This window comes from Natator depressus, chromosome 1 (genome assembly GCF_965152275.1).
Source record: "Natator depressus isolate rNatDep1 chromosome 1, rNatDep2.hap1, whole genome shotgun sequence".
In the NCBI taxonomy this organism is placed as follows: Eukaryota; Metazoa; Chordata; order Testudines; family Cheloniidae; genus Natator; species Natator depressus.
The window spans coordinates 207635582-207662228 of record NC_134234.1 but is presented as its reverse complement, the minus strand read 5'-3'; the positions used below and the strand labels follow the sequence as shown (position 1 = coordinate 207662228).

General features: G+C 48.2%; 1 protein-coding gene across 4 annotated transcripts; it reads left to right on the top strand.

Moving 5' to 3' along the window:
- The first annotated feature begins 1543 nt into the window (after positions 1-1543).
- PIANP (PILR alpha associated neural protein) lies at positions 1544-26547 on the top strand. 4 transcript variants are annotated; one of them, XM_074933922.1, is made up of 6 exons: positions 1544-1575; positions 23320-23398; positions 23615-24180; positions 24365-24446; positions 24777-25004; positions 25401-26547. In XM_074933922.1, exons 2-6 carry the CDS (start codon positions 23382-23384, stop codon positions 25420-25422), a joined length of 915 nt encoding a protein of 304 aa, XP_074790023.1. In that variant the 5' UTR covers positions 1544-1575; positions 23320-23381; the 3' UTR covers positions 25423-26547. The 4 variants fall into 4 exon arrangements, with proteins under 4 accessions (XP_074790023.1, XP_074790032.1, XP_074790008.1 ...); XM_074933931.1 differs by lacking the exon at positions 1544-1575 and adding an exon at positions 13810-13932 and having other exon boundaries at positions 24777-24938; XM_074933907.1 differs by lacking the exon at positions 1544-1575 and adding an exon at positions 13818-13932.
- The last annotated feature ends 100 nt before the right edge of the window (positions 26548-26647 follow it).

The following is a 26647-nucleotide window of genomic DNA, read 5'->3' as shown; positions in this document are numbered from 1 at the left end:
GCGGCACTAGGTAACTCGAGGGGGTGGAAGACCACGAGTGTCGAGGAAGCCCCCCCGCTCTAGGCCACCAGGTAACTCAGGAGGGTGGAAGACCACGAGTGTCGGGGAAGCCCCCCCGCTCTGGGCCTGGGCTAGCCGGAACACCTCTCCCTCCTGAAAGCTGTTGTGTTATACCTTCTGATTGCGTTGTTTTGTTGCTAAGTTTTTCTTTATCTTTTTGTAATCTCTGTAACTGTTACAAATAAACTTCTTTTCTGTTTCAAAAAAAACTAGGGGTGTTGGCTTGAAGTGGTTTCCATCCTGTACAGGGTTTACAGTTTGGTTCAATGGTTCTCAGCACCTGCACTAGCACCGTACATTGAGCCAGAGCTGGAGGGCATAGCCTGGACGGGTGACAATATGACCACATGGAAGCTGAGGAAAGGCCTCACATGTGAATGTGGGGAGCCTAGACAAACATTTAAATGCTGCCTAATGCAGTGCCCTCTGTCAACAGCCTGTACTCCTGAGAAACTATTTGAGATAAGTCATAACACCAGCTCTGGGCTGTGGTTTGGGGAGCGATTAGCTATGATGATGATGGCATTGCTTACTTTCTATATTATTGAGATCAGGAAAAACTTCCTATAGACAAGGCTGCCTCTCAGGTAGAAAACACCAGGACATCAGGGATGATCCTGAGCCCACAAAACTGGCCAGCTGGCAGTGTTTACTGAGCACCTTTACTGATTTCCCAGGCCACCTACTTCAAAAAAGGGACGATCCTGTGAAAACCTGGGCAGGTGGCAACCTTACCCAGAGAGCCAAGATCTTTATTCTAAACTAAACCAATGTAATGAACCCCCATTCACCAAAACTCCTCTCCCGAACAACAGAGACAGATATCAACCCACTCCCAGAGTAGGAAATAGAACTCAGGCGTCCTGACACCTAGTCATGGAGTCATAAAAGTTAGGGCCAGAACGGCCCATCAGATCATCTTCTGTATATCACAGGTCACCAACACCACCCAGCACCTGCAGCTAAACTAAATAACCAAAATTAGACAAAAATATTACAGCCCACAGGAGAACAGATTATTTTTGCCACAGGCAGAGATTAGGAGGGAGTGGGACCAGGGTGCACAACTGCCTGGTTTCCCTGCAGTGTCAGGGAAATGATTAAATGGCACATGCCCAGGTAATTCTGGCAAGTGACCTGCACACAGGGCCGTCTTTAGGCATACGCAGAATATGCAGCTGCGTAGGGCACCACGTAATTTGGGGCACCAAATTTCATGGTGCCCTAGGCAGCTGCATACTGCATATAGGGCGCTGGCTCCAGCGGCCAGCCTCATCCCCCAGCCAGCCCCCCTGCTCCGCACCCGCCCTGTCCCCATTCGACCTCTTCCTCCAAGCCCCCTCCCCCGAGCGATGCAGCCGGCGGGATTAGCGGGGGTACTGGAACCGGTAGGAGGGGTCAGACCCGCCCCTGCACTCGGCGGCGGCGGCGGCAGGAAGCAGAGCGACCCGGTTCAAGCCCGCACCGCTGTGCCAGGTCCCAGTCGCATTGCTCCGCTTCCCGCCGCCGCCGCTGGTGAGTGTGGGGGCGGGTCTCTGACCCCTTCCTCCAAGCTCCCTCCTCTAGCGACAGGGGTGGGAGCTGGGGGAGCGAAGCAGGCTGGGTCTGGGTCCCTCTGCTTCCCGCTGCCACCGGTGAGTGGGGGGCGGGCCCAACTCTTGCCGCTAGCGCTAGGCCCCCCTCTAATTCCCCGCGCTGCCCTGGGCCTCCCTGCCCCCCCGCCCAACTCCTGCTGCCGGGGCCCTGCAGCCCTTAAACGCAGTCTCCCCGCCCCGTGGAGGGGACGACCCCCCAGCAGAGCGGCTGGTCCGTCCACGGGGGGTGCAGGTGCTGGGGCTGCGGTAGGGCACCACCATTGGTAGGGACAGCCCTGCCTGAACTGCACACACGCCACAGAAGAAGGCAAAAACAAAAAACCCCAAGGTCACTGCCAATCTGACCTGGGGGGAAATTCCTTCCTGTGTAAGGCTGAGGTCTTTTCCTGCAGCCATATTAGGAGAGCAGTAGCCATGAGCCAAGAAGCAGAAAGTCACATCCTCACATTCCATCTAAATTACATTAAAACAATGTAATATTGGGCTGTTAAGAAGGCGATCCTGTCCTAATAGCAACCACCATCATCAAATAAAGAAACAGATCTTAAGAAGAAAAGGAGTACTTGTGGTGCCTTAGAGACTAACAAATTTTTTTGAGCATAAGCTTTTGTGAGCTACAGCTCAGTTCATCGGATGTAGCTCACGAAAGCTTATGCTCAAATAAATTTGTTAGTCTCTAAGGTGCCACAAGTACTCCTTTTCTTCCTGCGGATACAGATTAACACGGCTGTTACTCTGAAACAGATCTTAAAAAGGTTAATTCTATGATTCTAAGGAAAACTTTGATAGCATTCTGTGGCAAGAAATCACTTATCATAGAATATCAGGGTTGGAAGGGACCTCAGGAGGTCATCTGGTCCAAGCCCCTGCTCAAAGCAGGACCAATCCCCAACTAAATCATCATCAACAGTGGTGGTTGCAAAATCCCTACTTCTTTATTGTTTTGTCTTTATGGTCCCCACTTCTCTATTGTCTGTATGATCTCTGTCTGGTTCTTTGATTGTTTCTTTCTGTTACATAACTAATTTTGCTAGGTATAAATCAACTATGGCGGTGGGGTATGATTGGTTAAAGAATTGTTTTACAATATGTTAGGATTGGTTAGAAATTTGTTTAGTAATATTTAATAAAATGATTGGTTAAGGTATAGCTAAGCAGGACTCAAGTTTCACTGTATAAACTGAGATCCAAAAGGAAGTTCTTTGGAACCAACTCCAGGGCACAGCCCCAGGATCAGAGCTGCCAGACCTCAACACCCTGCCAATCACACTATGCAGAAGCTGGAGTCCCCGGATGACCTGATCCTGACTGGCCAGCAGGAAAAGTTCATCCGCCTTATTGGGAGTGGTGAGCATTGTATGCTTAGCATGTGTGTTCTGCTTTGGTGACTGTTAAATAAATAGAGGTTAAGAATATTCCTGTGTAAGGCTCTTTCACTGGTAAAAGACCTCGTATACTCGTAGAGCCCTAAGTCCGCAGGGAATTGGTGTTATACCCTGAACCCATGGAGGGGTAGATCCCGGAGCCCATGGAGGGGTAAAGTTGGGTGCCTTATACCGGGAGCCCTAGGAATTGGGAAAAGGTTAGGGTGCCTAAATTAACTGGGTTATGCCTTGAGACCACGGAAGGGTAAAGGTGGGTGCCCTAGAGTGTGTGTAACAGAGAATTTTGTGCGGGTAACACCTGACCCCACAATATGATGATCATTTAGACCCTGAGCATGTGAGGAAGAACCAGGGAATCAAGCATTTGAGAGAGAGAATGCTTGGTACCACCTCAAAGCCCTGACCACCTGCCAAATGTCCCATCTTAGCCATGACTATCCCTGATGCTTTGGAAGGAGATTAAAAAAAATCCCTCCCAGAAAATATGAGAGGGAGGGGGAATCTCTTCCTGACCCTGCCAGCGGCCAGTTAAAATTCTGAAGCAGGAGTTTTAGGGCGATAAGAGAGAAACCAGATGTGAGCCTCAGGGCTGTTGAGACTCCTTCCCTCCCCCCATTACAAGCAACGCCATCATATGATCACATTCTTAATTTGTCCATCTCTCTCTTAAACTAATTAAGTTGTTTTCCCCTAAAACTCCTGTTGGGAGGCTACATTTGTAATGGTTAGACCCCTCCATCCACAAGGTCATAGAATCGTAGAATACCAGGATTGGAAGGGACCTCAGAAGATCATCTAGTCCAACCCCCTGCTCAAAGCAGGGCCAATCCCCAATTTTTGCCCCCAGATCCCTAAATGGCCTCTTCAAGGATTGAACTTGCAACCCTGGGTTTAGCAGGCCAATGCTCAAACCACTGAGCTATCCCTCTCATAACATCAGGAACACATTACTGGCTCCCAGTCATAGGTATAACTATTTAGGTTTAGGTTTGGTTTATAAAAGCCATAGAGTGGACACAGTTACACTGGTATAAAGATGATTTATATCTGTAATAGTTATTTCCCTTTTTGTATAGTATAAAGCAGCTCTATACTAAGGGTATGTCTACATTGCCCTCATTACAGCAAGGCAGCGCTATGACGTGGGGAGTGTAGACACGCTTTATCGCCGGGGGACAGCTCTCCTGGTGATAAAAAACCCTCACGCCGAACAAATCACTGTCTATACTGGTGCTTTTCAGCACTAAAACTTTTATCGCTTGGGGGTGTTTTTTCACACCCCTGAACGACTAAAGTTTTAGCACTGAAAGTGGCAATGTAGACACAGCCTAATGTAACTGCATGCACAGTAAAGGGGTTGTACAACTTTAGCAATACTGGTACGTAGTTAAATTGGTACAACTTTCTAATGTTGAAAGGCCCAAGTTCCCTCTGATCTTGCTCACTAGATCCTACTCCCTATAGTAAAATATATTTACTTGCAGTATATTATTCAGCCACTAGATGTCTCTGTATGCTGTGTACAGTTCCAGAAAGGGAGCAGCTCTGGTAAATAAGGGAGACAAAGTTGGGACTGAAATTAATATACAAGCCCGTTTGTGTCTGTAGTTGTTTTCTTTACAAAATACCTCCTTTTGAAGAAGGATTGTGATTCCATATATTATGATACACCCTGCCCACAGGTGGGAACGGAACTCACTTGGAGCTCCTCACCCCCAGGGAATGCCTACACTAGATTTTTACATCAAATTAATTGATTGCCAGTTATATTGAGGTAATTAACACATTTGTAAGGGCTAATCTGGACACTCTACAAATGTACGTTCAAGGACAAAAATATTTGTGGTTTAATTTAGGATATGGGCAAAAATAGTGTTTTTCTATTGTGTTAGCTCAATTGAGTTAGCTTAACATGATTAACATGTTGCATCAGGTGAAGTGAGCAGTAGCTCATGAAAGCTTACGCTCAAATAAATTGGTTAGTCTCTAAGGTGCCACTAGGACTCCTTTTCTTTTTGCGAATACAGACTAACACGGCTGCTACTCTGAAACTTAACATGATTAGAAAGCCCAGTTAAGGGTATATCTTCACTAGGCCATGTCTGTGATAGAAAAAAGGTGTGTTTTTACAATGAACAAGCTAATGGACATGGCTATCTCACTGTAAACTCCTAATGTAGACAAGGCAAGTGGGTGGGGCTCTTTTGACCATCACACTGGACTCATGCTGGGCCAGTTTATTGGGGAAAGGCTGTGAATCTGTGGTACTGGAGTTAACAGTTTCCTGACACTCTCCCCACAGTATTGTGGAATATAGAGGGAACAGGGTTTCTAGGAAGACAGAAAGGGATGGGGAAGAGCTGTCAGTGGTCAGATTACAAGGCAGAATTAACAAAAGATCTCTGTCTCTTATCTCTGTTTCTGTATTTGGGCCTAATTCACCATTGCTTTACATCTTGTGCAGTCCCTTCCACCAACACAAAGTGAATACATAGCAGGTATAGAATGTAGGATTTGCAGCATTTTATAACTCTCTCCCCTACCCCATCTCCTGCTCCTTCCATCTCAGGTTTTATCTCTCTATTGATCCGTTTCTCTCACACTCTCTGATACGCTTGCTGCCTTTCATTATTAGTCAGATAAAGCCAGGAAGCTCCATCATCCTAGCTACGTGATCCTGTCTCTATCCTAGCTCTGCATCCCTACCCCTCACCCATCTCATCTGCTATATTGTACTGCTGCCTTTCTGCTTCGATTTCATGCAGCTGTGGGCCTAAAACAAGGACGAGGCCTGTGGAAGTCTCCTGTGTAATCCAGACTCTGAGATGCCCTCGAGCTGAGGTTCCCAGTGTCTCCCCAAAAACACTCATTCTAATCTCTCACAAAAACTCTCCCATAACCTCACCATAGCACAGTAAAGCATAGCCTTCCTCTACCTTTAGGCCCTAATCTAGTGTAGTCAAGTTTTGTGATATTTGGTGTTTTTCTTAAAGCCCCAGCTCCTGGAGCGGTGAGAAATTCAGCTTTCATTTTCTGAAAAAGTAAGTTTCTACCCTCATGGCTACTGAGGAAAGCTGGAAATATGATTCCAGTGTAATCTAAAACTGAAAGGCAAAGAAAAGGAATCCAAAATTTATTATTTTAAAAAATCGCTCATATTCTAGGTCATATTCTAGGCCAATCTCATTATTTTGGGTCCTGACTCATGATTTTTGAATGCTGGGGGCTGACAAATGCTTCCAGCCCTAGCTCTAAAACCCATCCCCTCACTGCACCCTAACCATAGCCCCCCACCCAGGAAACCCCACTCCCCTCTCCCCCTAACTTCATCCTGTCTTATGCTAAACCCATTAGGGCGTATCTATATTATTACAACGTGTTACTCTGTTTGAATGCAGTTGTGAAGAAATGAGATAGCTGGCATGGTATTCATCATGACTTGCCTTGCTCCATACTGACTGGTCACAGTATCATGTAATTCTTCACAATTGTATTCAAGCATGGAAGTATTCATAGATTCATACATTTTAAGGCCAGAGAAGACCATTATGATCATTCATTCTGACCTCCTTTATATCATAGGCTATCGAATTTCAGCTAGTTGCCCCTGTGTTAAGCCCAATAATTTGTATATTACTAAAGCATATCTTCCATGCAGGCATCCACTCCTGATATGAATACTCCAAGAGATAGAAAATCCACCACTTCCCTTAGTAGTTGTTCCACGCTCATTGTTAAACATGTGTGCCTTATTTCTAATTTGAATTTGTCTGGCTTCAGCTTCCAGCCATTGGTTCTTGTTATGTCTTTCTCTGTATATTGAAGATCCCTTTAGTACCCAGTATTTTCTCCCATGAAGGTACTTATAGATTGTAATCAAGTCATCTCTCAGTCTTCTTTTAGATCAGCTAAACAGATGGAGCTCTTTAAGTCTCTCACTGTAAGGAATTTGTTCCAGTTTTCAAATAATTTGTGTGGCTCTCCTCTGCACACTCTCCAATTTTCCAACATCCTTTTAAAGATGTGGACACTAGAACTGGATGCAGAATTCAGATATTGGTCCCATCAGTGCTGTAATCAGCAGTAAAATCAGCTTCCTGTTTCTACACCCCTGTTTATACATCCAAGGATCACAGTCACCCTTTTTGCCACAGTGGGAGTTCATATTGTTTACCCAGTATGACCCCTAAATCCTTTTCAGAGTCAGTGCTTACCAGGCTACAGTCCCTCGTTCTTTAGGTGTAGCCCAGCATTCCTTTTTCCTCGATATATAACTTTGCATTTGCCTGTATTAAAACACATATTGTTTGAATGGGCCCAGTTTACCAACCAATCCAGATCACTCTTTATGACTGCCCTGGTCTCATCACTATTCACCCCTCTGCTAATCTTTGTATCACATGCAAAGTTTATCAAGAGCGATTGAATATTTACTTCCAGATCATTGATGAAAATGTTGAATAGTTGTGCATTTAGTACTGGTCCATGCAGAACAACACTAGAGACACTCCCATTTGATGATGAATCCCCATTGCCGCTACTTTTGGGGGAATGGTAAGTAATGAAGTGACAAGTCACTGATACAGAGTGATCTGGATGACTTGGTAAACTGGGGGCAAGCAAACAATATGTGTTTTAATATGGCTAAATGTAAATGTATACATCTAGGAACAAAGAATGTAGGCCATACTTATATGATAGGAGACTCTATCCTGGGAAGTAGTGACTCTGAAAAAGACCTCAGGGTCATGGTGGATAATCAGCTGAACATGAGCTGCCAGGGTGACACTGTCCAAAAGGATTAATGTGCTCTTGGGGTTCATAAACAGAGGAATCCTGAGTAGGAGTAGAGACGTTATTTTACCTCTTTATTTGGCACTGGTGCAACTGCTGCTGGAATAGTGTGTCCAATTCTGATGTCCACAATTCAAGAAGGATGTTGATAAGAGAGGGTGCAGAGAAGAGTCACAAAAATGATTAAGGGATTAGAAAACATGCCTTCTAATGATAGACTCAAGGAGTTCAATCTAGTTAGCTTAACAAAGAAATGGTTAAAGGGTGACTTGATTACAGTCTATAAGCACCTACATGGGGAACAAATCTTTAACAATAGGCTCTTCAATCTAGAAGAGACAGGTATAACATGATGATGGCTAGAAGCTGAAGCTAGAAAAATTCAGACTAGAAATAAGGAGTAAAATTTTAACAGTTAGACCAACCATTGAAACAACTTATCAAGAATCATGTGGATTCTCCATCCCTAACAATTTTTATTCAAGATTGGTTGTTTGCCTAAAAGATCTGCTCTAGGAATTATTTTGGGGAAGTTCTATGGGCTGTGTTCTACAGAAGGTCAGACTAGATCAGGGGTGGGCAAATTATGACCCCTGAGCTGGATCCAGGCCGTCAGGGCTTTGGATCCGGCCCATGGGAATTGCCACCCCCATGGCGTTGTGGGGCCCGCGCCACTCCCAGAAGCAGCCAGCACCATGTCCCTGTGGCCCCTGGAGGAGGGGGCTAGAGGGCTCTGTGCGCTGCCCTTGCCTGCAGGCACCGCCCCCTGCAGCTCCCATTGGCCGGGAACAGGGTACTGTGGCCAATGGGAGGTTCGGGGGAGGTACCCACAGACGAGGGCAGCGTGCGAAGCCCTCTGCTCCCCCTCCCCCAGGGGCCGCAGGGACGTGGTGCTGGCTGATTCTCAGAGTGGCCTGGGGCCAGGGCAAGCAGGGAGCCTGCCCTGGCCCCGGTGCGTGCCGCTGACACCCTGGAGCCGCTCCAGGTAAGCTGGCACCTGCACCTCGAACCCCTCGTGTACCCTGCACCCCAACTCCCTGCCCTGAGCCCCCGGCTTCACCTCGCACTCCTGCCTGTACCCCAACCCCCTGCCCTGAGCCCCCTCACACACCCCTCCCTGCACCCCAACCCTCTGCCTTGAGCCCCCCATGCAATCCTCCGTGCACCCGAGTCCTTAGCTCCTTCCCGCACTCCCTTCTGCACCCCAACCCCCTTCCCTGAGCCCCCGCGTACACTCCACACCCCTCCTCTGCCCCAACCCCTTTCCCTGAGCCCCTTCCTGCACATTGCACCCCCTCCAACACCCCACACTCCCTCCCGCACCCCAACCCCCTGCCCTGCCCTACATTCATGGCCCTGCATGCAATTTCCCCACCCAGATGTGGCCCTCGGGCCAAAAAGTTTGCCCAGCCCTGGATGAGCTGATCACAATCATCCCTTCTCGCCTTGGAATCTATGAATATAGTGTATAGTGCCAGTTTTTTAACCAGAATGTCATGAAATACTAAGTCAAACACCTTACAAAACTCCAAGTCTATTACATCTACACAGTTACCTTTGTCAACCAAACCTATAATCTTATCAAACACTGAAATCAGGTTAGTTTGATAAGACCTATTCTTCATAAACCATGTTGACTGGCATTCATTATATTCCTATCTTTTCATTTTTATCAGTTGAATCCTGTACCAGATTTTCCATTATTTTATCCAGGATTGATGTCAGGCTAACTAGCCTTTGGTTATTCAGGTCATCTTGCTTGCCCTTTCTGAGTACTGGCACAACATTAGCACTCTTCCAGTCATATGGAATTTTGCCAGTATTATTTATCAAACATTAACATCAGCGGGCCAGAGATCTCCTCAGCTAACTCTTTTAGGACTCTTGGGTGCAAGTTATCTGGGTGCTAATTTTAAAATGTTTATCCCTGGTAGATGCTGTTTAACATCCTCCTTAGTTACTAATGGACTGGAAAGCAGTTAATCTATTCCTCAATTGATATGAGTACATCATCCTGCTCCTTTCCAAATACAAAATAGATTTAGAAGTATTTATTAACACTTCTGCATTTTCTGCATCATTATTAACAGTTTTACCATCTCCAGCTAGAAATGTGTCTATATCACTGCTAGGGTTTTGGTTTTGGTTTGTGTTTTTATTGGGAGGGGGGAGGGAGTGGTTAGGATATATAATTGCCATAACAGATAAGGCATGAGCCTGACCTCACAGTACCACTATCACCCTAATCAATACCTTAAGCTCACTCTGATCCTTTAACCTTTACACTACCCTAAGTTTAACCCCTTCCAAATAATACCCTGTGTATAATGTCACCCTATCTGCCTCCTCTAAACCCTTAGTCCGTAATACCTCATCCCAACCCCTTCATCCAAACTTTACAGTAACAAGCCTCTTCACCAATCTCACCCTAATCCCTTACTCCATTGTCACTATAACCTTCTCACCCTAATCACACCACAACCCCCTCACCCAAAGCACTCCCTAACCTCACTGTGACCTGCCCATCCTACCCCTTTAAAATAAAAAGTCCCTTAACCAGTGCCCCAGTGCCCATCCCCTAAATTCGTCATAACCCCTTCGGGCTAATCTCACCCAGATATCAGCCTAGCACCCTCCCGTCCTTTCCGCCTACCCCCTTCATCTGTCTATCTCTCTCCTTTTCTTAACACCCTTGCATTATCTTCACCCCAGGCATGTGTGTGTGTGTGTGGGGAGGGGGGGGACGACTTGCTCTGTATCTCCCATTTCTCTGACTTCTTCCTCCTGTGTTTTTGCTCTTGGGGAGATTTTCAGGCTTTGCATCATTTGGATCTTCGCCCTTTAACTGACCTTTTTCCTGATTGAATTTCCTCCTCTCTTTTGTGCTTCCCAATTATAATAAATGCATTCACCAGAATTTGAAAAGGTCAGCAGGAGCCTGAGTGGCTAGTTTAGCCCCTTCTGGAGCCTCATACCCCTTAGTTAACTGGTAGGTCAGGAAAAGGGAAGGAGGGAGTGGGAGAGAGGGAGAAAGCCAGGAGAAGACTACATGCTAACATGCACAGGATTAAGATGTCTGATTTTGGGAGAAGTGGTGGCACCATGTACCCCACCCACAGTGGGGTGTCCCTGGTCCTCTATATATCGCTGGCTGCATAAAGTGAGTGTGGTGAGGATTAGCAGAGTGAGATTTCTACAAATCATTTGCACAAGTCCCAGGAGGGCTAGAGGTGAAAAGGCTGGAGAATGGGAGAGCAGCCTGGATAATACCCCCACATAAAATCATGGGGAGGGAGGAGAGGTGAGGGGTTCTGAGGCACACATACATAGACCTCTCTCCAGATACACACACGCTAAAATTCTCCCAATGCAAACACAAATCCTGACCTCCCCACCACAACATACACACTGACATCCCTCCAAACACACAAGATCTCACCATCAACCTCACGCACAACCACACATGCATGCTGATGCCCCCAGACACACACACACTCAACTGATTCTCTAGACATAAGAAACACACACTGACTCTCCTAGACAGGCATGTGAAAACACACACAAGAAGCACACACTGACCACATATTTCAGAGTAACAGCCATGTTAGTTTGTATTTGCAAAAAGAAAAGGAGTACTTGTGGCACCTTAGAGACTAACCAATTTATTTGAGTATAAGCTTTCGGGATCCGATGAAGTGAGCTGTAACTGACCACATATACACACATGAAATAGACATACGGACACCCTCAAACAACTGACTATGATTTATTGGCATGACAATCTATAGAAGTGTTGACAAAGTGTAATAGACACAGTCTCCTCATATATCTGTTAAAGGTGGGTATAGTCTGTTCCAGGCTTCACACGGTTCTTGAGGTTTGATCCTGTGTGTCCATTTGTCATCAATGTCCATTCCTAATGCAATGGCAGGTTGCTATATAGTGCTATATAGTATATACCTTTTCTGTCTCTCTCCCAAGGTCAGGAACAGTCTTTCCTCATCCATTGGGAGATGAGAATTTGAGGAAATGGCTTTCTTGCTCCCTCATATTTCAGAGTCTGGAATGGAAAATGTCTTTCTGTCTCTCCTCTGTTAACTGTTGGTTGCACAGTTGCTCCCCTCTGGATTTAGACTATGCATTGTGTTTAGTACTTTGTGGTGAAGGGAATATTTGCATGTTGACCCCATCCGCAACCCCTCAGACACACACCCCTAACCCCTCTAGCCTCAAACACACACTCAGAGATTTACTCAAAACAAGCACAGCTATTCCCATACAGAAACAGCCAGGAATGGATCCAAATAACAAATGGACATAGGGAATCAAACACCAAACACAGGGTGAAGTCCTTTTCTAGGCAAATCATACTCCCCTCTGATGGACACCTGTCTCAATACATTTTGGCAACACTTGTATAGCTTGTCATGCCAACAAAGTATTTAAAGTACGATTAAATTGGCACACACAAACACATTCTCATACACTGAAACGTAAACATTTCCACAGACATCCCCAAATACACACAGCAACACATCCAAATACACACTCAGAAGCACATACACATTGACACACAGAGCGTGGACACTGATGTGCTCCCCCAAACACATACACTGACACACAGTACATCTGTCACCCAGACACCCTGCCATGCACAAACTCCCCCAGGCATGCAAACAGTTCAGTTCACTACTTTAGAAGGATAACAACAGTTGCCTAAGTTTGATCTAGAGGATCACAAATTCTGAAGATCTGAAGTTTGGGGCAAGGGGAGTCTAGTGGGGATATTAGAGAGATGGAGATCCCAGTGGCATCAGGAGAGATGTGAAGTGGGCGTCTGGTAGAGGAAGAGGGTATGGGAAAGGGGCAGTCCTGTTCTGGTGGGGCACTATGCTGAGTGTTGGGTGGGGGGGTCTCAAAAGAAGGACTGCTGCATAGAGGAGGGGTCCAGGGTTTTAGAGGCGATTTTGGGGAAAGGGGAGGGTTCCAGGGGTGACTCTTGGGAGGGTAATCACTGGGTAATTTCTGCGTGAGACAAGGATCAGAAGATTCCAGAGAAGGGGAATATCCTGGAGGTGGGATATTCTGCGTGGGTGTTGGGGTCTTTTGGGAGAGAGGAGATTACAGAGGTGAGGTTACAGGATTGGGAAGGGGGAGGAGATTTTGGAAGGTTTATCGGGGAGGGGGCTCGAGGGGGCAGGGATGATGGGGAGGCAGTTTGAGGAAGAAGTGAGTCTAGCGGGAAGATTGTGGAGGGGGCTTTCCAAGGGGGGTGGGGTGGGGGGGGTGTTCTGCATCACTCCTCCCAAGGACAGACCTTTCTGGCGTCTGACTTCACTGGGTAGCGCTCAAGCCAGAAGTGACGGGTCCCTTGGAGACACCTCTCTCCATAGCAACGTAATCGCTTCCCGTTAAGATCCTAACAATAAGCAGCCAGATGAGCGGGGGAAACAGACAGACAGACAGACTGAGCCGGGGGAGGGGAGGGGAGGGGACGGGTCTTGCTGCAGGGAGCAGGAGGGCTCAGCTGCTGGGGGCCAGGTCTGTTGGGGGGCACAAGGCGGGGGGTGGATGGGGTGTGCGGAGGAGAGGGGAGGCTCAGCGGCGGGGGCTCGGGGGCACTGGCGGCTGGCCCCGGAGCAGGGGCTGGGCGGGAGCGCTGCGGGGCGGGAAAGGGGGAGCTCGGGGGCTGGGCGGCGGCGGGCAGAGGCAGGACCGAGGCTCTCAGGCGGGGTTAAGGCTCCAGTCGCTCTGAAGCTCTGGGCTGTCCGCGGGGCCCCAGCCTCGGCTCTCCAGCCTCAGGCTACCCGACCCCAGCTCTGACTGCACAGCCAGCCGGGGCTGCGTCTGCTCGGCGGGCGAGCCGGCAGCCAGGGGGTTAAAGGCAGCCAGGGAGGAGAGACAGAGGCAGGACGGAGCTGGCCCAGCCCTCGGCAGCTGTTTATTTCAAGACAGTCTCTCGGTCTCCTGCAGCCAGGGCTCAGCCCCGCCGAGCCGCCCGCCCGGCCATGCGAGGCACCGGCCGCAGCCGACTTAGCCGGGCGCCCCCAGCCCCGGGCTCCCCCGCTCCGGCTGGCCCTCGGGCGTCTGCCCGCAAGGTGAGTTTGTTCCCTGCCTCCGGGCGCCGCGGACGGTCCCGGGGATGCGGCTGGACGGGCGGGGCTGGGGAGGGGGGCGCATCCTTCCCTACGTCCTTCCTCCCCTGCCTGCCTGGCCTCTCGGGGTCCCTGGCCGCTCCCCGCCTCGAGCCGCAGCTGTCTTCCGCGAGCACCCCTCACCTGGCTCCGGGGCGGATGCCTCTCGCCCTGTCCAATACTCCCAGCCCTGCGGCCCCAGGAGACCTGTTGTGCTGGAGCTGGCGCTGGAGGAAGCGTGCAGGGGAGACTGGAGAGCCGAGGATTTGGACTTAGGGGACTGTGAGGGAAATTGGAGAGGCAGAGAATCAACATACTTGTTACACATGCGGGGGAATCCTCACAACACGGCCCCTGGGTGCCCGGAATCCGCACCCGCAGAGCGCTACCACAGGGGGTCACACTCGCAGTTCCCAAATGCAGATCTACGCCCAGTGTACAAGCACTGACTTCACACCTCTGGCCCGAAGCACAAGGAAATCCATCCCCGAAAGGCACACCCGGAATCGTTCCCCCAGACAGTGGGCACCTGGGATTCACGTGCCTAGTATCTGAGCACACTGGGATCTATGCCCTAGGACACTTGCATTGGGATTCCCATTGCCAGTCACCGAACACTTCAGGATCCTCACCCCAGTGCATTAACATTGGGTTAACACTCCCAGCACCTCAGCACCATGGGACCAACAGGGTGGGGTATTAGCACAGGATTCACAACTTCAGCCAGCACAGCATCCACAGACATTCATTACCCTGGATTCAAATTCTCAGCATCCAAACACAGCTACATCCCACAGGATGTGGGATCCCATTTCCCAGCCCCGAGCACAGTGACAATGGGTTAGCCCAAGTGAATTAGTACCATGATTTCAACATCCCCAGGACACTAGCATTTGCAATTCACACTCCCAGCCTCCTAACCCCACCCAAGTGCAGCAGAATCCACACCTTAGGGCAAATGCTTCCTGCCCCAGTTCTCTAACGCTGGCATTCACACTTCCTGCCCTAAAAACCAGAGCAAGTCATACCTTGAGCCACTAGCACCAGGATTTGCACTCCTACTGATCAAGTATGGTGGGATTGGCACCCTGGCACATTAGCCCTGAGATTCACAATGCCCAGGCTTAGTGGAGTCTGCTGCTAAACACTGCCACTGGGATTCACAGTCCCAGACCCCAGTCTATCCAGGTTCTTATACAGATGGCTGCCACCACAGTATGTGAACACTTCTCAGTGACAGACATGATTTCACTCTCTTCCTTGCCGAGTGGTGAGTGGGTCATGCTCAGTTTTGTTTTGGCTTTTTAAATTATTATAAAGAGTAGGAATTTGGTGTGGGTTAGGCTGAGCAAAGAGGGAGTTTGCCTTTAGCTCTCAATGAGGTGGAGTTAATGGGGAATGTTGTTTTATCTGGTAGTGAGGTCCACAGTCTTGGCCCAGCTCCTATGAATGTTCTGTTCCTCATAATCATGAGCCACCCCCTTCCCCCAGGTTGACAATTTCATTATTCCAGTGGAAGGTATTTGTCATGTGAGGCCATCATCGCAGAGGGAGAGGTGATTGAGTGCTCATGTCACTGGGGTCAGTCCCATGGAGGGCTTTGAATATCAGGATGGAGACCCTGAATTGGCTCTGTGTTCAATAGGGGCCCTGCATGGGGTGCAGGGTGATGCATTCCAGAAAAATATGTTGCTGAACAAACAGGCTGATGCATTCTGAATTAGCCAAAGCGCTCTGAAGGTAAAGTGCTTCATTCCTATATAGAGTATTGCAAAAGTCTTATTTAGATGTTACAAATATACAGATCACTATGGCCAGAGCCAAGTCAGATAGAATTAGGCGCAATCTTTAGACCATCCCTGGCTACCTTCTTCCCACTAGTATGACCTGTCTTGTACGTATTCAGCTTTAGCCAGTTGCTCATTATTCAGATGTTGTTCACTGCAAGACATCAAGAAAACTGTGAGATTTATAGTTTCCAAGGCCTCAAGGGACTATTGTGATCATCTCATCTGACCTCCTGTATAGCACAGACCATAGAATTTCATCAATTTTATTTCCTTCATCAAGCCCATAACTTCTGGATGAGCTACAGCATATCTTTTAGAAATATATCCATTTAAAGACAATCCACCACAGTCCAAGGTAAATTGTTCTATCGTGGGATCCTTATTGTTAAAAATTTGCACCTTTATTTAAATTTGTCTCACTTCAACTTCCAGCAGTTGGACAGTGCAGAAAACAGCTGATGCAGAGTTGGCTATTATCTGCTTATTGCTGGCACCTCAGCCCTTGCAGTCTCCCTAGTTCTCTCTACAGTTTTATATTGAATAGGATGGCAGAAAGAATTGAGTGTTCTTGGCTCCCACCTATGAGAGGCATTGGCATGGATCAACAGTTGTCAATAATGAGTTTTTGAATTCCAACTGAATGCAACAGGATCTGCAGTTCAGGACACTAGCAGTGGGAGTCATATACACAGCATCCAAGTGGAGCATCATCTCGGGTTCAGCCTACTAACACAGGAATGCATGCTTCCAGCCTGTGAGTGCAGCAGACTGCCCAGGGCATTAGTTCTGAGAGGCATATTGCCAGTCCCTTGGCTCAGTGGGATCCATGCTTTGTGGCATAAGCACCAAGATTCACGCTCCTAGTTTCCAAGAACTGTGGGATCTCTGACACAGGAAACCAGAACCAGTGAGTGAATGCAGCTGGCTACACAACCCAGAGTAACAGCACTGGGATTCACGTTCCCAGCCTTCAAGCACAATGAGATCTGCTCCTAGTTAGTACATTAGCCTCAGTATTCACAGTCTAAGTCTGGGTGCATAGTGCGTGTAATGCTGCCTGCAGTGACTCAAGAGCGTGGTACCAACCTCAGGGCAGAGTTTTAGGAACCTGGGCACAAACTCCAAATCAGTTGTGAGTTCTACCCTTAGATTTCAGCAACCAAGTGTCAAGTGGAAACTCCTCAGGTACTTTAACAGCCTTCTCATGGAGTCACAGACAGTTCCCTTGGGTACTCTGATCTCTCTTGCCACCTAAGTGAGCCTACCTCTGTGATAGATGGTCTCTTACACCAAGAATCACAGTAGTATTCAAGCTACTCTCAGTCCCAAAGGACCAGTTACTTACCCCAGGTCAGTTGCACGTTAGATCTCCCACCAAAAACATTATTTGGAGCCAATCTTACAATAAACTATATACAGATTTATTAAATAGGAAAAGGAAATTAAAGAGTTTATTTCCAAGGATAAAGCATGTAAACATAGATACACAAATGAGTTACAGTCTTAAATTTCATCAGGTAATAGAAGCTTCTGTAATAAGCAAACTCTATATGTTGGTTAGGGCTAACCCAGGTTAAGCAGCTGGGGATCTCTTGCTTATGCTTAGAAACACCTCCCCACACCCTCCCAAGTCCAAGCTGCATAGAGATCCCAAGTTCCTTTTGTTTGGGGTTTTTATTCTGCTCCTGCCCTATCCTCTGAGTTGCAAACTTAGCTGATGGAAGGAGTCCACTTGATTGACTCTTCTTCACAGGGAGAACGGCAGAACAGTAAAAGTCTTTTATCCTTTTGTTGATGGTACACAGGGAAATTCCAGTCTCAACATCCCATCAATGGACTTTTCCTTTTGGGGAGGCTGTAACACCCTTGTGTTGAAGATCAGCACCTTACACTAATTGATGTCTCTCTCCTGTCTGGGGATTTACACAGTTCAGAGGTTCACAATACAACTGCTCAAATATTGCCTTACAACATGGGTAGGGCCCTACCAAATTCCTGGCCATGAAAAATGTGTCATGGACCGTGAAATCTGGTCTTTTGTGTGCTTTTACCTTATACAATACAGATTTCACAGGGAAGACCAGCGTTTCTCAAATTGGGGGCCCTGACCCAAAAGGGAGTTGCAAGGGGGTTGCAAGGTTATTTTAGGGGGGGTCGTGGTATTGCCACCCTTACTTCTGCACTGCCTTGAGAGCTGGGTGACCAGAGAGTGGTGGCTGTTGGCCAGGTGCCCAGCTCGGAAGGCAGCACCCTGCCAGCAGCAGTGCAGAAGTAAGGCTGGCAATACCATACCATGCCACCCTTATTTCTATGCTGCTGCTGGCAGGGGCTCTGCTTTCAGAGCTGGGCTCCCAGCAAGCAGACGCTGCTCTCCAGCTGCCCAGCTCTGAAGGCATCACCACCACCACCAGCAGCGCAGAAGTAAGGACAACAGTACTGCAACCCTCCCCACTTCCCCTCCCCCCCCCCACCACCAAAATAAGCATGCAAAAACTCCCCCACACCCACCACTCCTTTTTGGGTCAGGATGCCTACAATTACAACACCATGAAATTTCAGATTTAAATAGCAGAAATCAAGAAATTTATGATTTTTTAAAAATCCTATGACTGTGAAATTGACCAAAATGGACTGTGAATTTGGTAGGGGCCTAAATATGGGATACAGATGTTGTGAGATTAATGCACGCAGCAACTCACAAGCATTCAATAGAGACTAAACACATCCTTATAATTCTAATACAGTCAAACCTCGCAATAATGCGAATTCGGATATAACGCGATCATAAGTTGGCTCCCTTTTAAGGCCGTGATACTGTTTGCATTTTACCGGAATACTTTTTTTATGACATTTATAAATAAACCGTGTTCTTCCTGTCTTATAAGATAAAGTGACTCGTGGCCATTGCAGGCCCACTGCACTTAGTTCTCGGGTTGTACATGTGTATGGTGTTTGCCTATGAACTTGTTATTAGTTTCCTATATTTTTAAAAAAAATATTTTACCATTATGGATACGCCATTCGCAAATGCAAGTCATTTTCTGCCCAAGAGAAATTGTACGCCCTGGATCAACTAAAGAAGGGCAAACAACAAACTCAGCTTGCTAGAGATCTGGGAATTAGCGAGTCCACTCTGCGAGGGTGGAAAAAAGAAGAAAAGCTCTGTAGCCTACCCTGCATTCTTGAAGAGGAAACTGGTTTACAGTGTAAAAAGGTCAAGTTTGCTAATGACGAAAGCCTAGATTCAGCCTTGTACCAATGGTTTGTCCAGGCTCGCTCAGAAGGAGTTCCCGTTTCTGGCCCTATTCTGAAAGCTCAAGAGAGAAATTCAATCGCCTTATCAATGGAAATGAATCCAAATTTAAGGCGAGTAATGGCTGGCTGGACAGATTTAAGAAAAGGCACATTATAAGCCAAGTTCTTGTGTCTGGGGAAATCCATTCAGCTGATAAAGAGGCTGCTGATTCCTACCCAGTTGAGCTCAAAATGTTGCTGGAGGAAAGTTGCTACACAGCCGATCAAGTTTACAACTGCGATGAGACTGGTTTATGCTTTAAAATGTTACCCGATCGCACCCTCGCAACCAGGACTGATAGTCACAAATGAGAAGGCTTTAAGCAGAGGAAGGACCGAGTCACTCTCTTTGTGGCTGCCAGACTTGTTGATGCAAAACAAGTCAGATCTCTGATGATCGGAAAAGCGAGGTCTCCCAGATGTTTTCATCATGTTAATAGGAAGGCCCTTCCCTTTGAATATACCAACAGCAAGAATGCATGGATGAATAGCTCCATATTTGAAGACTGGTTCCATAAAACTTTCGTGCCAGCCATTTGGGCTCCTTTGCAAAAACTCAAGCAGGAGGAAAAAGCTCTCCTCCTGCTGGATAATTGCCCTGCTCACCCCACAGCGGAAAATCTTGTCAGATGTGATGGCAAGATTAAAATCTCATCTCCCGAAGAATTCTACGTCAGAAATCCAGCCACTGGACTAAGGCATCTTATTGGTATTTAAGCAAAACTATCATAGTGAAATGATTAAGCGGATGGTAGCGGATAACACCTCCTCCACCGACACATCACTGGCGTAACTCAACTTGAAAGAAGTCTGTCACCTTGGCGGGAAAGCCTGGGATGCTATCTCTGCACGTTGCATTGAATGATGCTGGATAAAGGGTCTTGGTCCAGTTTTTCTGTCATCTACACACGATGATGGTAATGACAACGAGCTTGAATTTACAAGATTCATTGAAGACAACGTACGTTTAGCCCAAGAAGCACTCAGAGAATATGAGCACAGTCATCATGATATCCTCAATTGGTTTTCAGCAGATGACATCTGCCCCATATATGAACACATCTCAGATGACGAAATTGTTGCAAATGTCAGTGGGAAGAATGAAGCTGCACCACCAGAGCCTGAAACCAGTGGCGCTAATGACAATGACGAGGATGGTGGCACCTCAACTCCTCCACCAAAAGTGTCCAAGGTAGTAGAGCACCTAGAAGCCAGTTTGAGGTGCTGGAAACTCAAGACGTGGACAGCGTCAAAATCCTCCAACTCAGAAGCATTCTTGACTTTGCTAGAAGCCAACAGCAAATAAGCAGACCACACTAGATAGCTTTTTTTAAGAAGTGATGAAATTTAAAATTATGGAGTCATGCAACCAGATTGACTTTGTACTCTGCGCAATGATTAGTATAGTCGATTTCACATGTTTCTTTCATGTACATGTAATTAAATCATTACTTTTGTGTTTAAAACACGCTGGGATAACCGTGGTTTTTAACAAGACTTAAACTGACTGGCTTGAAATGGTAAATTTTTGTAACCCCGCTAAAAAGCGACCCCACATTTATCGCTATCAAATTTTTTGGACCCCAATTATCGCATTATAGCGGGGTTTCACTGTAGTTATTTTAACAATATTAACACACAGGTGAGCCAGACTGATTCCAGTTGTGTGTTTGTCGGTCTTCAGTTGAGACAAGGGGACCGTGGCATAAACTAGAACCTGGTCTGCCAGCATCAGAGTGGAATCACCACCCAAGGGCACCAGAACTCCTGCTTCTAGCCTCTGAGTAAAGCTGGATTCAGACTCCCAGCTCCTGAGCACAGGAAGATCTGCACCTGCAGGTACCAGCCTGGGATTCACACTTCCAGCTGCCAGAGGCAGTGGTATCCACACCCCCAGGACATTAGGGCTGGATTTCACACTCTCATGCACACAGGTACTGTGTTGCAGGGTGCTAGCACCAGGATTTGCATTCCCAGATCTTTAACACAGCCTGAGGCACTGACACACAAATTCACACTCACAGCCCCTAAGCACAGCAGGATCTGCATTACAGGGCATTAGGACTGGGATTCATGCCACCTGCACCTAAACTCCCAAGTGCTGGGATTCCACTCCCAACATCCCCTCCCAAGTATAGGTGGAACGAAGCTTCAGTTCAGTAGCACAGAGATTTACACTCCCATCCTCCATGTAGGATTCCCACCCCCAGGACAATAGCAGCCAGATTCCTACTCCCAGCCATTGAGTGCAGAAAGATCTGCACCACAGAGCACTACCTCGGGAATTCACATTCCCAGCCCCTAAGCACAGCAGGATCCTTATCCTGGGGCCCTAATGTCTAGTGCAGTCTGGGTAGGTGGGAAGCTGCACCTCAGAGCACTATTGTTAGGATTCACACACCAACCTTCTGAGCCTGGTGGGATCCACACCCCAGGACACTAGCGCTGGGTTTCACACTGTCATTCCCAAAATACAAAGGGGTCCATGCCCTGGGGCAGTAGCATAAGGATTTGCTGCCAGTCTCTCAAGCATGTTTAATCTTCTAGGGCAACATGATAATAATCCAAATAACCTAGGTCCTGCTAGGAATCCTCTGGGCTCTGCGGGAACCTCACCCCATCAGGTGTCTTTGGGCTGAGCTGCATTTGAACATCTTCCATGCAAGTTCTAGGTCTCACTCTATCCATCACAGCTTGGGAGTAATGTAACCCCTGCATCAATGGGATGCAGTGGCAAGAGTGGCTACTGATCTCCCCCCATTTTCATATCCAGGGGAACCCCAGGTTCTCTTCACAGGGTGATCGTGTCACGTGTGGGAGCGGGAGAGGTTGCATTAGCAGATGGATGAGGTTTTTCCCCCTCTGTGAACCTTGTTTAAACATTTAGCAGAAGAGACCTAAAAATATGCCCACTTAACACGTCAGGGAGGACATCTCCCTTGCCCCACAGTTGGTGTGACACTCGTTACCTACCAATAGGAAGGGACTTTCATTTAAAAGGGTGGGGGGGGGATTGTTTTTAATTAATGACATGACAGGGGGAGACTAAACAGGAGGGGATGGGAAAAACCTCCGAAGGGCTCTGTGGAGCTTGGGAGTGGAGGTTGTGCAACAGGTTGGCCCTTGAGTCAGCCCTGGCAGGACATTCTCCATGCTCAGTGATTCATGAGTTTCACCCAGACATATGCACACACAGGCTGTTTTCCACCCCTCCACTGGGTACCAAGACAGAGCAGCAGGAGCTATCAATGGGTTCCCCGCACATACACGTCCTCATTGACCCTGGGGCTAATATTATGTAGCTACCACAAAGAAATTTTCAGAATATTCATATTGATTTTCTGTGTAAAGGTTTTGCTTTATAACGGACTCCCAGTGTCAGGCACCTCCTCACCCCCCCATCTCGGAAAAGAGTCTGGGACTCTACTGGGCACTGCTTAGAGGGAGGGGCCTGAGAGATGGAGTATCTCCAGGGCATGAAGGGTAGCAACACCATGCCTCTTAGTGCCATGCTAGAATGTAGGGAGAATAGGCCTGGCCAGACTATAAATCCAATCAACAAAGTCCGTCCTTAGTTTACTATTATCTATGCTAGGTAACAATATTTTAATAAAGTGGGAAAGAGTGGCAGAAAGGAGAGAGAGAGAGAGAGAGAGAGAGACCTGGAACAGATGGTATGGAAAAGCTAATTTCATGTTAGCCAATGGGAATGTAAATATTAAATATTTGGTAGGCACATTTTTGCTCTTAAATTCTTTAGCAGGCCTGGACTTTTGCAGATGATTCATTCTCACTTTCATAATTTTCTTTATCACTGTTGTTTTTTCCCATTTTCTCTTTCTTTCTGTGACACACAATGGAAGAGTCTCTCTTTTTTTTAAAATAAATGGATTACTCACTCCACACTATAAACAAACATAGGAATGAAGATTCCAACTTGTTCTAGTGACAAGCAAACAAAGATACTGAATTCCTCTCTTGACCTTCAGACACAGCAGTCCCCCGGGAAACTGTGTGTGGTTTGTGTGCGCATATGCATGAGTGTTTGTGTGACTAAGTGTGTGGTAAGGAGGATGTGCCTATGTGAGTCTGCAGCCAGTGTGTATATTCAAGATGGGTATCTGTGGACTGAGGGGCCTCAGCAGAGCTGTTTGTTGGGGCCCAGGCCATGAATAGCCAGGGATGATTGAAGGCTGCACATCAGTACTGAGGGACACCAGGAGTGGTGGAGATGATGTGCACTGGACTTCCTTTTTTTGTCTCTTAGTGACAAATGAATAAGAATATGAGACGAGGTGGTTGCTGAGTGAAGAAACTGTTGCATCTGCTATGGAGTCAGGTACCTGGTAAGTTCACAACTTTCAAAGTTAACTGATAATGTAGAAGGCACAACACAGAATGGGAAAGGAGCACTGGCTAGCTCCCCACTTAGCCAGTGCTCCTTGCAAGAGCCACCGTAGGAAGGGGGATAGGAATGCTGGCTGTGATGGGAGCTCTCAGCTACTCCTGTCCTGGCATCTCCCAGCAGGAGATACTCTTCTGATAACTCTCTCTCCCCACAGTGTAATGCTCCCACTAGTTTCCTGCCTCCACTCGCTGCAGCTCTGGACCGTTCTGCTTCTGGCTTTAGCAGTCTCTTCACATGGCGTCTGGTCTCTTCGCTCCCGGAGTCCCCTTGCTCCCCGGCCACTCTGTGCCCGTCGCAGTCCCTCAGCTGCCAGGCCTGTTTGCATTTGGGACAAGATCTCACCGTCAGAGAGAGACTCTCGCTTCATCACACTGCGCCAGCGATCTCTGACACCACGGGATGGGGAGCTGCGTCATGTGATGCGGCTGAGACGCCAGGCCCCAGGGGCCCGGCCTGCCACCCCCTCTGGGTTTGAGGAAGGGCTACCTTCATCCCAGTACCCCTGGGCCATTGTATGGGGCCCCACAGTGTCAGATGAGGATGGAGGTGATCCCAACTCAGCCAATCCAGGCTTCCCACCTCTGGGTTACACCTTTGTTTCACCACACGGGATGGCAACAGCACAACCCAACTCCCACTCGCTGCTGCACAATGCGGGGCTCAACCTGCGGGAGACCCCCGCCACGCTGAGGCCCTTCTTGTTTGCGCCCCGGGGGGAAGGTAAATCTGCTCTACATCTCTTTCACCCTGTTCCTTATGGCACCCCCTGCTGTGAAAGGCCAGGAGTGCACTCTTGGGTGGGAGGGGAGGGACTCCCCACACCAAGCCCTCCTGCCCCTTTCCCTGCAGTGCCTTTGGCTGGGTGTCAGATGTGGCTCTCACACACTTGCTCTGTCTCTCTCAGGTGTGGATCCTCAGCTGTATGTTACTATCACAATCTCCATCATTATTGTCCTAGTCGCCACCGGGATAATATTCAAGTTCTGGTGAGTGGGGTTTAAGGGTGTGGATGTCTTCCTGCTTGGGCATCTGCAAGGCTGCTCTGGGAGTGAGTGGACTCCACTCGTTCTGGGGGCTCATAGGGCCAGAGACACTGCTTGGACTTGGTGGGGTGGACTTGGAAGGGGCTTTGGGGACAAGGATCTCACTGTGCTCAGGGTGCTGTGTGCACGAGGGAGGTTTGGACATGGACCCCACTGTTCTCAGGGTGCTGGGTGTATCAGAGGCTTAGGGGCACAGACCCCACTGTTCTCAAGTTTCTGGGTACCTTAGGGGTTGAGGCCTCCCCTAGTTTCAGTGACCCTCTCTCATTGCAGCTGGGACCGTAGTCAGAAGCGTCGTCGTCACTCTGGCCAGCAGAGTGGGGTGCGGCAGCAGGAGAGTCAGCAGCCACTCACAGACCTGTCGCCCACCACAGTCAGCATCCTCGGACCCTATGGAGACACAGTGGTCCCGACACCTGAGACGGAGGAGCCCAGGCAGGTCCAGGAGGGTGTAGAGAAACTGGGGGGCCAGGGGAAGAGCAGGACCTTCCAGCTCAACCGGTGAGTGACAGAAAGGAGGATAGTGAGATGGGGGTAGGAACTGGGGAAGAGAGAGAGGATGAAAAGAATGCTGGAACAAGAAGAAACAGACAGAGGGAGGGAGAGAATGAAATTCTCTGATGAATGTCTTTGAAGCCCAGGGCAAAGCGGGATTGTTTAGTGTGGGAACCAAGTGGGGAAAAGAGTGAATCTGGGGAAAGGAGCTCAGGAGCTGTCCTCCAGTGCTGAGGGGTCTGTGAGCCCGGGTTGTCCTCTCTCTAAGGGAAGGCCCTGTTGCTTGAGATGCTAGGAACTAGGAGCCTTGGGGAGAGGGTAGGGATGGGGAGCAGTCCTAGCCAGGAAGGGAGAGGCATCTTCCATCTCTGATTTTTATTTCACTCCCTTTTTTTCCCCCAGGATCCCACTGGTAAACCTGTGAGAGCAGCAGAGCTGGCTTCCACAACCCCTCTTGTCACATCCAGGGAGTGTTCTGTTGCCTCTGCTACACCAGAAACAAGTTGCTTGTGCCACAACTTTCCACCACCATCATTAACTTAACCATCCCAGGATGTGCTTGGGCAATGGACAGACTGGGCCTCACTGGTCCCTTGCTGGGGGAGAGAAAGCATGGGGATAACCCACAAGATGGGGTGACAAGGGAGCGGGGGGCGCAAGAGCAGTTGGTGTTGTGAAATCTAAACCCCCTGACCCTCACCCAACATACACAATGCACTTTGATCTCTGAGAATAACCCACCAGTGCATGCCTAACATGGGGGTACGGGAGGTGGAGAGGCAAGGTCCTACCCCCAGTCCCAACCCCTCTGTTTGTTCCTTCCTGTGTCGTGTGCTTTGAAGTGTCTTCCGAATAGCTGGAGCTCCATGGTTGCAGAATTCCCAGCCTTAGGCAGGGATTCCGATGGGGTGGGGGGGTGTCTTCTGCTAAGGCCTTGACCTCTCCTAAGGGACCCAGGTACTGGCAGCAGCTACTGGTGGGTGTTGGGAAGACCTCACTCAGCACCTGTCCCCACCTTCCATGGGGGAACCTTGCATCTCCTTCTGTAAGTCCTGTCTCTTTGTTTTCTCTTTCTCCCAATGCTCCTCCTTCTCTCTGTCTCTTCCTCTATCACCTGGAAATCATCATCTTTTCTCTCTCACTGGGAAAGGCTGCAGAATAGTTTCCATACTCGCCCTGCTTCCAGGCACTCAGATCTTTTGGACCCCACCTGTCAGGGTTCCCTCCTCACTCTGAACTACAGGATACAGATGTGGGGACACGCATGAAAGACCCCCTAAGCTTATTTCTACCAGCTTAGGTTAAAACTTCCCCAAGGCACAAATCTCTATTTATTTGTCCTTCGACTGAGGTATGCTGCCACCACCAAGTGATTTAGACAAAGAATCAGGGAAAGGACCACTTGGAGTTCCTATTCCCCCAAAATATCCCCCCAAGCCTACACCCTCCTTTCCTGGGGAGGCTTGAAAAATAAACAAGGTGAGCACAAACCAGACCCTTGGGTTTGTAGGACACTAAAAACCCAATCAGATTCTTAAAAAGCAGAACTTTATTATACAGAAAAAAGAGTAAAAGAAGCACCTCTGTAAAATTAGGATGGAAGGTAATTTTACAGGACAATCAGATTCAAAACACAGAGGATTTCCCTC